This window comes from Dendroctonus ponderosae, unplaced genomic scaffold (assembly GCF_020466585.1).
Source record: "Dendroctonus ponderosae isolate FM_Combo_2020 unplaced genomic scaffold, Dpon_F_20191213v2 Dpon_F_20191213_2, whole genome shotgun sequence".
In the NCBI taxonomy this organism is placed as follows: domain Eukaryota; kingdom Metazoa; phylum Arthropoda; class Insecta; order Coleoptera; family Curculionidae; genus Dendroctonus; species Dendroctonus ponderosae.
Genome location: NW_026018165.1, coordinates 1,754,370 through 1,764,742, shown reverse-complemented (window position 1 = coordinate 1,764,742; position 10,373 = coordinate 1,754,370). Strand labels below are relative to the sequence as shown.

Here is a 10,373-nt window from a genome sequence, read left to right as displayed (position 1 = left end):
CATTTACTGAAATACCATGAATTTCGATCCCCCATTCCAAACGTGAGTACCCCAGGCCATTTCCGTTACAATAAGTTAAAACCAAATTGAGTAATTTCGATTTCTTCGAATATGTGAGCATTGATAATGGCATTCTTACAAGAGAAATGTTGACCGATGAGCAAATTCCAGACTCCGTAACCTCATCTACAGCTTTAAGCGATAAGGGAGGAAGATGACGATTTATGTGAAACTGATTCTACTGTAGACACTAATGCTGTTCCAACCATTTCTGAAATGACAAAAAAGTGTCCGAAACTCGACATTTTCTACAATCACGCCAAGTTCCTAATCATATCTGGGAGTCATTTTGTGATCTTGAAAACTACATAAATAACATCTATTTTTGCAGCAGAAATGTACAAACAAAAATTACAGATTTTATGAAGTAGATTTCAAATTGTATTTTGTTTATCTTTTTGTGTTCTTTTTAACACCGTATAACTATACCTACTGACTTCTACTACTCTATGTAAAAATAACGAAATAAAATACATCACGTGCTTTTGTATTATTATTCGCTTATAGCCGGATATAGCTCCGGATATAACGAACCAGTTTTAGTTCATTTTTCAAGTTCGTTATATCCGGACTCAACTGTATATACAGTATGCAGTATAATCTCACTAATTCGGCACTTCAATAGACCGATACGTCCAATCATCCGGCACTCCCGCAAGTAAAAGTAATCAAATTTTATTTTAAAAAATATAAGAAAGATGATTTTCGTGCCAGCGATGTATGCTCGATAAATTCAAAAAACGATCTGTCTGTTAACCATATCGTGTGAAAAATTATCAAGAACCGAATCTGCAATAGGTCAGTCACCAACTACTACAACTCTAAAATTTAAACCAGATAAAGCATTTCATTGTTTCAATACCTGCATAACATATATGCCAAAGATATTATAATTCGTCGAAACATGCGAGAAAAGGTTTTTAAGCAAGGACTGTTTTGTGAAGCACGGAAGGTATTTACATGTTAATTTTGAGATAGGTTTCAGTTACAATAAAACCTCTCGAACAAGAACACAAAAATGTGCATACATACATTTTATGTATTCTCTTAATGAAATGCTTTATTTTATTTATTACGATTTGTTCTCTATAATCCAGCAATCCGAACATTTCAATAATCCGGCACCCGCTGGTTTTCAATAGTGCCGCTTATATGATTCTACTTTAATATCGCTAATAGTTAAGGAAAACTGTACGAACAGCGAACATTTTCCCATTATAATAAGTGTAAGTTTAATAAATTCCCATTCCAATACGGTGAAAAATCCAAATGAAATTTACGAAAAGTGAACCGAGAATCTTATCATCATAAAATGGGTGATAGAAGCTTTTAACACCAATGAATGCTTAAAACTGCAGAAGAACGATTCGGTTGAAATAATTCGACGCGCAAATTGGTCGGACGACGATTGCGAAAAGAAAAAAAAGAGCAAAAAAAACGGAAATTGAAAAAAATTAAGAACACACATTAAAGAACTATATTAAAACTAACGGAGACATAGTATATGAAATGGTATGTACATATATGAAAATCTAACAAGCTCATTTTAAAACTAAGAAAAAGGCAGGTTTTTTAAATGTTTGATGATAATGAATAAAAGACGGTTTTAATAAATATATTTAGAAGTAGTGCAAAATAGGAACAATCGTTTTATATTACAGTATTGCAATATGCATTTATCTACAAATGGAAAGATGTATAATAATTTGTTTCGTTTTTTGAAATAAAAATTCATGTCGAAAATCTTAAAAGGTTCGTTTAATTTAATAAACATACGTCTAGGTAGACGGAAACTCGTTTATCTTTAGTTAATAACTTTTCGGCGACAGTCGGACTATAGTCCAGTCATATTAATCAAAATAGGGCAAAGATTGGACTTTGGCCACACCGTTTTAAAATCTAATTCAAAAATTAGAGAATAATGTTAAATGCAAAAGTTGTAGATATTTACGTCTAGTTGATTTTAAGATCGTAACAATTGATACAGGGTGTCTCAAACGCAAGTGGCGGTAACAAACTTACATGTTTTAAATAGAATCGCGCGCTTCTTATTTCATATTCGAACTATTCGCACAATTCCAGTCCTCTTGGATATACATTTTCTATATTGATCTTCAACTGTTTTTAAGTTACTAACCATATAAATATTTGGGCATTCCATTTATAAAAATTCGAGTTTGATCAGGCACTTGAATTTGAGACACCCTGTGGCAATTCTTATTATCTTAAAATAAACGAGTGTTTCAAATTGAAATGACAGACCAAACATCTCTTTTTAAATGGAAGGCCGTACTTTTTAATAATATTTTTCTCTAATTTTCAAATTCGATGTTAATACGGGGTGGCCAACGTTCAATCAATATTGGTTTTTAAAAAAACTCAAAAACAGTTGAAAATCAATATTGAACATTTATATCAAATGAGCATAGAATTTTACAAATAGCTCGAATATGCCATAAAAAGGACGGCATTCCATTTAAAAAAGGGAAGTTTGGTCTGTCACTTGAATTTCAGACACCCTGTATCAATCGATACTATCTTAAAATAAACTAGAGGTTAATATCTACAACTCTTGTATTAAACATTTTTCTTTAATTTCCAAATTAGATGTTAAAACGGGATGGCCAAATTTCAGCATCAATAACAATCAATAACCACCCTGTACATAGTTAAACACTGCTCTCTCTCCGCCCTCTATCTCTAAAACGGTTTAACGTATTAAAAAAATGTTGAAACAAAAGTCGTGGAGAATTTAATCCGCTACAATATTCATAATATATTCAAATACCGTAAAACTTACAGGAAACGAAAGATTTGCAAAAAATGCACAAAAAAACGTTGTTTTACCTTTGACCTTAGTTATGTACAGTCGCGTCAACACTATCATAAGTAGTTTTGAGGCAAGTTTTAGGAAGGATGTTAAGATAAAGGTATATACGAGTTTACAGCTTGTTATCTTTAATTCCGAGGTGAAACACTAATTTGACTGGACTACTACTCGGAGAATGAAGGAAGCAACAGGCGCATTTGAATAATGGGCAGTTAAAAAGTTGTAAAATTCGGAACATTTTGAGGTTGAGAAACCTTTAAAAAGTCGTAAGAAAATAAAACATAACTGAAGAAAATGTGAGGTTCAGTCCAAAAAGAAATCAATTGAGAAGAGTCCACAACAATTGATTATTGAATAAGTTACGGTTTAATTTTATTATAAATGTTACAGTTTCCGTGTAAGAATCTACTATATCAGGTTTCTGATAAATAACTAAAACGTCTAGCCCAGATATCGTGATAGATGTCCGTAAGATCATCATTTCATCTCCTTTATTTCCGTTGAGTTTTATTTTCCTGACCATCCGTGTCTGCTGGATGGTATAAAATTTGCAGCAAAACCAAATTACACTGAAATCTGCGAGACAGGAATATTGAAAATTCACAAGACGGTAAAATACCTTTGAAAACTACATTTTTCAGATCTCGATGTTTTAAACGCGTTATACATATATTAATATCTTGTAAGTATGTTGATAATATTATGGAAATGAATATATTTATACCCACCTTGATTGATCTATCAGAGGGAAATATAATGGGATATTTAATGGGGTCACTCAAAACTCTTGAAAAATAAAATGATACTTATATTTCACCTAAACAATTACTTCACAGTGAGCGTATTCGCGTATTGAAACTCAGGACTATTTTCATATTCACACATATCCAAGGCAATTTCGCAACTTTCTTTAACAACCCTTTTATCATCTCTTAGGTATTTGTTTAAAATATCCATGCATTCTTCTGTCGCAATTGCGCCTAGCGCCTCCGCACATTCATGTCTAACCATTTCATTTTCATCGCAGTTTTCCAAGGAGCTCTGCAGATATTTAACACTACTTTCATCTTGAAGCTGCCCCAACACAAAGGCTACTTCATGCTTGAACAAGGCGCTGCCATGCTTCAAGCCTTCACCCAGAGCTTCAACTGCTTCTTTACTTCTCAGGTTCCTCAGCGAAAACATTGCTCTGTATCTATTAAACAATGATTCCTTATCATTGATTAAAATGCCCTTTAGTTCTTCAACAGTCTTCAATTGTGCAGGAGGAGCAGGGTCTACGGAATGGTATGGATTTTCCGAACACTTTGAATTATCGGGGCTTTGCAACCAATTAATTCTTTCTAATGCTAGCTGACATGTTTCGGCCACTTCTACAGAAGAATCGTTCTTAAAACGCTCCAGAATGTTTACCATGTCGGAACTGCCGATGGCTCCTAGAGCTTCAGCTAGAGTTTTAAAAAAAATCGACTAAGTCAATTGAAAGGCAAAAGCTTAATCGTATGCTTAAATATGTCGCAAGACCCTACTAGGTGATAGATTGTACAGTGTGTTACGAAAAGAAGTTGGTTCAATGGGAAAAAAGTTGGCCAATTGGAGGGTTGGACATGGCGCTTTAAAACTTTTGATCAAAATCTCGGTTTCTAATTTAGGTAGGTACTTGCAAAAAAACGGAAATTTCCGAACTTCGATTACGTATATTATTTTTTGGCGTTAATAACAATTCTACAGCAAAACCGACTGCACATTATCACAGCAACTTTAAGCCAGCGAGATACTTTATCAAGTTTACGCCCCGACGTTTCGTCTCCAGGAAACAATCATCAAATTCGTTTTTCAAATACGGCTCTGTATGTTTAACAGCAAATCCCGAAACCCCTTTTTATTCTGAATCCAACGACGTATAAAATGTTGAAGTTTAGTTATGTTTTGGTCATTTTTTAAATTATTGTTGTGACCTTTGTGAACACCATTGCGAACATTTTTTGCGTTTAGAGATAAAAATGTGCCAGTCAAAATGTATATTACTATTAAGTTTATACATAAAAGTGTTTCGTCTGCAACGAATGGAGGAAAGCATTTCAAATACAGAAAAGTTTGGATTTCTTATCATATTTTATTTTGAGTGAGAGAAACCCCTGTGTTGCGAAGCGAGTGCACTTGAACAAAAGAACATTCAGCAACTAATTTCAAAAAGTACGGTGCTCTTCAAAAGCCAGTTTTCTCTCGGAAAAGGAACAGCTCTGAGGAGAAATTCAACAAAGGATTATTGGCAATTACTGCGAACCCTGGAGTATCAACTCGAAAAATTGAAAGACATTTGGATAATCCAAAATCAACAGCACATTTCATTAAAAATTGTAAAGATAATCATACATTTTAAAAGACTGCAAGTAGGTATAAAGTGTAAATAAAAGCATATACTCGTTTCAATCATATCTCATTTAAATAATGAATGTTACAGCTAACCTGCCTCGTGTCGCACCATGGGATGTTCAGCCTCATCTTTTAGCACTTTCACCAATATAGGATTAGCTGCCGTATCCTGCATTTGCCCCAAACAATAAGCCAGCTCATGTTTTAAGAGGGCGGACTCGTCTGCGAAGCACTTCTCAATGCTCGCAATCGCTAAGGGGCCACCGATGTTTCTTAAGGTAAATAAGGCCCGAAATCTCTCTTTTAAAGGCCTGCTGGGGTTGTTCAAAACGTCCCCAATAGACCTAATTTGGTCGTCAGTGATATTCAACATAATCAATTTATTTTGAAAATATGACTGGAACACACTAGGGTTATGTTTACAATTGAGGTTGGGATTTATTGGGAAGTTCTATTCCTCAATTATTCACAATTTCCATTCAAGTTTTATTGGCAAAATCAACTTATTTGTCTATACATTAACGTGTTTTAAAGTTGATTTCTTGAACCAAAATGTATTACTGAGTTGCATTGCGGTAGTTCAATTGATGCCTATCTGTTGTTTGGGGGACAAAGAAGAGGCGAGAATCCTAACCATAATTATCAGAAACTGTTTGTTTCCGACAAGTTTCCGTCGAACCAAAGTTAGTAAAGCGCGAATAACATGGAAAACAATGCGAAAACATTTGTGAGTTACCCACTTTACCTACCAAAGAGCTTGAATAGGGCCAGACATTTTTTTGTTCCAGCTAATTCCCAATGATTTATGTCGGCGGGCAGGAATGGGGGCCTCTTGGCGCCCCATGAATGAAATAGTGGTATTTCCCTATGAGAAACGTAGCGTTAAGCAAAAGGACCAGCCAACTAGCTTTGCATCTAATGCTCCAGTGTCGATTTTCCATATCCGAAGAAGTGTTATTTTGTTCCACCCTATCTTAAGGAAACTGGTCAATGAATCAAATGGCGTATTCCTAACGCTGCAGGCTTCTTTTAAAACTAAGCCGTCAGACTTGAAAATGGAAATCCTCAGCATTAGCCGACAGTATCGTTCGATTATCAGGGCCTGTTTAGAGAACTTGCAAGACGAAGTAGGAAAACCTAATATTACAGTGGCTGAACGCAGTGAAATGCACAATTATATCACAATATTTTATTCAGTGGAATGTGTTTGGCATTTGTGTGAAATCCTTTTCATCGATGTTATACCAGGAAATATTGTCTTGCCCCATCTACTCGACTGGGTCAGGTTTCATTTTCCAAAGCACGAAAGGAATGCTGCGATTCTTTTAGCAAGCAATTCTGAGGGCCTGGAATTGGAGGAAGAATTTTGGCCTACTGTTTTCGGCAACTTATTGCAAGGCAGGATTAAAGTGGTTCGAGCACTACTAAAGCAACACTCGGCGGCAAACAGTCCAATATTTCAACTAGTACAACATCTATTGAAGAGTATGCCTACATACAATGTACGTGATCTGTTTTTTTTTATTTTTTTTGGGTCTGATTTGGCTTTTTCGTTTCACCAGGTAATGAACAATGTTTCTGTAAGCGAATTCAATCTTCAATGGAGGCATTGGGTTATGGATATTCAACAGCAAATTGATTCTAAGCAATTCATAAACAACCATAACTTGAACTTATTGATGAGGGTGAGGTTTGAATGTTTCCAAACGGTATGCACAGATTTCTCATGCCAATCTTTCTTGAAATAGCTGCTGACTGGCGAAGAGGAGGCATGGGCTGAGATTCAATCACAATGCGAGGCTTGGTATGAGTTTCTAGCTGGATGGCTATGTTACAGTGAAACAACGGTGAAAACGTTTGAACTCGGCCAATATGCCAAGCAAAGCATTAAAAAAATGAGAATGCAGAATCACTTAAGGCATCTAGACAGGGTTTTGTTAGCTGCGATGGAATTTGATATGCTTTTGGTGCGTTTTACTCTGTTAAAATGTTGGCGATTGATTTTATAAATTATACATTTCCCAGGTGATTAAGGAAGTTCAGGAAATGACCGAGAATGGTTGGTTCGTGAGTCATTTTACTGATCTGCTCCATCACTCTGGGCGCTTATCTTCGCTGGAAAAAGAAGTCGAGGGCTTGTAAGTATTTATACACTTACAGTTTTTTAATATGAGAAGAGTATCGGTAATTTTTGAATGGTTTGTTTGCAAAAAGACTCAAAATTTGGCAAAACGAATTTTAATTTACAATGTAGAAGTTTCTGTGATGATCAGATTTTGTCAAAAATCAGTGTAGTGTCTGAAGGCTTCTGCGTAACAAACGCATTAGAGTGTTAAATACTTTTCGGCAATGCTCATTTCGCTTAAAATGCCTAAAAAAATATACAATTTCTATTGCAACGAACTCATTGAAAAACACGTGAGTTCACTGAACAAACATCTTGTAAAATGTTAACACATTTCGAAAAATTTCGATCTTTGACTGAATCCGTTAAATGTTATACTGAACTTCACCATCCGATTGATGCCTCACTTCTCAGCATCTCAGTACTGCAATAATTCGATTGTGTAAACGTTCTTTGCGGTGAAGTGGTTGTATTTTGGCGTTAAATTTATATTGAAGGTGAAACAGCCTACTATATTCATTTAAATCCAGTAAAATATTTGCGAAGTTTTCAAAAAAAATGTTAGTTCAGCAGATAAACTACGGGAATCCTTCATTCTGGACTACGGCACTACCTTAGTAGGGCATAAAAGCTTGTGGCAAGTTGGTTTGAGTTATTTGGATCATTGTCCCAAAGATGGGTTGCCTACAATTCAACTATTACTACCTCGAATTTCGTTTGATTCCGAAGCGAAAGTCCACAAATTGATCAGGGAAGCTATAAGTAGAGGTCTGAAGAACGTTGGTGAGAAGTCTGAAGGAAATCAGCCTGAATCGGGCTTTATAACACTGAATTTCAGCTCAGAGCATATGTAAAGTTCAAGGGATGAGGTCCTTAAGCCGAGGACGCTTAGGCAATGCGTTAACTTGGGCTTTAAAGTCGCAAGATGGTCCATTTACTTCGTATTTGGCCGATAAGTATTTGAAGCAGTATATAAGCAGCGGAGAACTGAACAATACTGATCTGTTAGACAATTTGGGATCATCTATGTTGGCCAGTGATAGACTAATATTTTTAGGTTTGTACTCAAGAAAAATTATTATCTGCAGCAGAGATTAATTGTTAAATTGTAGGAAAATACAACGAATTTCATAAGTTATATCAAGAGGGAGAGTACAAAGAGTGCGGGCACTTACTAATAGCTTTAATGGTGTCGAAAATTGTTCCAAAGTTGTAAGTATTTTACTTTTATTAAGCAAATTATGCATAAACTGTTTTCATTGCAAATATTTTAATGCGGTTTCTTGTTTGAAATTACATAATAATATACCTAGAAAATAGTTACCAGCGACTGAAATACACTTCAATGACTGAAAAATAAGAAAACAGTCTTACGTCGACAATTATTTCGCTTCAAACATACGGGGGGTGTTGAACCTTTAAAAGACATTCTAATAATATTTCGAAAGCTTAAGCTTAATTTCATATTTTCTGTTTTTTTGCAAAAAAATAAAAAAATTTCAAACGCTCTAAATATTGATCCATTTATTATTCTAATTTTATTGAAGAAAAATAACTTCATTACAAGTTATGATATTCTTATCTTTACTGGGTCTCAGTCAAAGTGTGAACTAAAAATGTTGAACATCGTTCATTTCATTACGTTTCAGCGAGACAACAGCGCCATCATCAGATTTAAAATGTACACAAACTACAAACACCAATTCACAATTAAAACATGTTGTAACAAAACCATAATTTATAAAGTGTTAAAACATTCATCAGTATTTGAAGGAAAAAAACCTTTCTTTTGGGAGAGCAAAACACCGGAAAAACTTATCTCATGATTGGTAAAAATCAACGTTCTTTAGGGCTTTGCCTTCTTGAAACCTTAAATTTGTCTGAATTATTTTCTACATTTGCGAGAGGTATGCATGTACTGAGATAAGCAGAAATAGTTTTAATTTTTCTCCAGTGTACTGGGTGTTCCATACTGATGGCTTAGTTAGGGTTTGGTAAATGTTGCTAAGGTTGTCGGTATCTGATCTGAAATTTACTGCTTTTGCATGTTTTTTATGTGTATCATTTCTGGGATTCTTCTTTTATGATAATTTATTTCCCTAAGTAATATATCTGCGTTGTTAAAATCAAAATTATACAACGTTTGGTGTGCATGTGTTAATGCTGTTTTATTTTCACTAGTATTTCTCAGACTGTTATTATGTTAGTACATTCTCTTTTTAAAATATTTTTTAGTTTGTCCTATATATGTATTATCACATTCTAAACAATTCACTCTATATACAGTATTTGGTATATCCATTTTGTCAGTTTTTGGTTTTAGTTTTGAGAAACATTCAGTTGATAAGTTGTACCATAACAAGTACATGCAGTCAGGAAAATTATTCGGTCTACAATACAAGGGAAATTATTGAAGCAAATCAGGGAATTAATCCAAAATAGCGACGTTTTCACGTTTATGTAGTAAATCAATTCGACTTATTTTGCAATCTTAATAAAACGCTCCATATGAAAGTAAAAAATAAATGTACGAAGCTAAAGCTGTTTTTTTCAGCTTTTGGCCAGTACTCCTGAGTGAAGCCACACCGTTACTCGAAAGTGAAGAAATAGTGTTTTCCGCCAATGATACATTTACCGTGTTGCATTGTTTGGAGGAAAAGGAAGAAATCCCTGAGCTAAGTGACAAAATCAGTATACTGAGGTTGGCGGCAGCTAGAAATTTGTCCAGAGCATTAATGTATGAGGCGCAATGTGAAAATCTGGTTTAATAAAATTTGATTGATTAAGTTATTTTTACATAAATATATTTTTTCTACTGGCGTCATAACTAAGACACCCAGTGTTCCGAACCCTGGGTAGTGTTGGATTCTTACCAACTAAAAAACCTCCTTTTTGGTACTACGAGTTTTCGGGAGTTATCCTTTAAAACTTGTAGTCCTCTCTAAGAATTTGTCAGCTCCGGCATCCGTATGCCATAGCATC

At 34.8% G+C, this 10,373-nt stretch overlaps 2 protein-coding genes across 3 annotated transcripts; one reads left to right on the top strand and one right to left on the bottom strand.

The window, feature by feature from the left end:
- Positions 1-3,683: 3,683 nt before the first annotated feature.
- Positions 3,684-5,696, bottom strand: LOC109536937 (deoxyhypusine hydroxylase). The gene is made up of 2 exons (XM_019903417.2): positions 5,360-5,696; positions 3,684-4,338 (listed from the first exon to the last, which is right to left on the bottom strand). Exons 1-2 carry the CDS (start codon positions 5,637-5,639, stop codon positions 3,716-3,718), a joined length of 903 nt encoding a protein of 300 aa, XP_019758976.1. The 5' UTR covers positions 5,640-5,696; the 3' UTR covers positions 3,684-3,715.
- On the top strand, positions 5,688-10,181 carry LOC109536935 (nuclear pore complex protein Nup85). 2 transcript variants are annotated; one of them, XM_019903416.2, is made up of 9 exons: positions 5,688-5,993; positions 6,055-6,768; positions 6,829-6,951; positions 7,015-7,233; positions 7,292-7,404; positions 7,957-8,174; positions 8,230-8,448; positions 8,504-8,603; positions 9,946-10,181. In XM_019903416.2, the coding sequence occupies exons 1-9, from the start codon at positions 5,970-5,972 to the stop codon at positions 10,157-10,159; spliced, it is 1,944 nt and encodes a 647-aa protein (XP_019758975.2). In that variant the 5' UTR covers positions 5,688-5,969; the 3' UTR covers positions 10,160-10,181. The 2 variants fall into 2 exon arrangements, with proteins under 2 accessions (XP_019758975.2, XP_048519808.1); XM_048663851.1 differs by having other exon boundaries at positions 5,910-5,993; positions 6,038-6,768.
- The last annotated feature ends 192 nt before the right edge of the window (positions 10,182-10,373 follow it).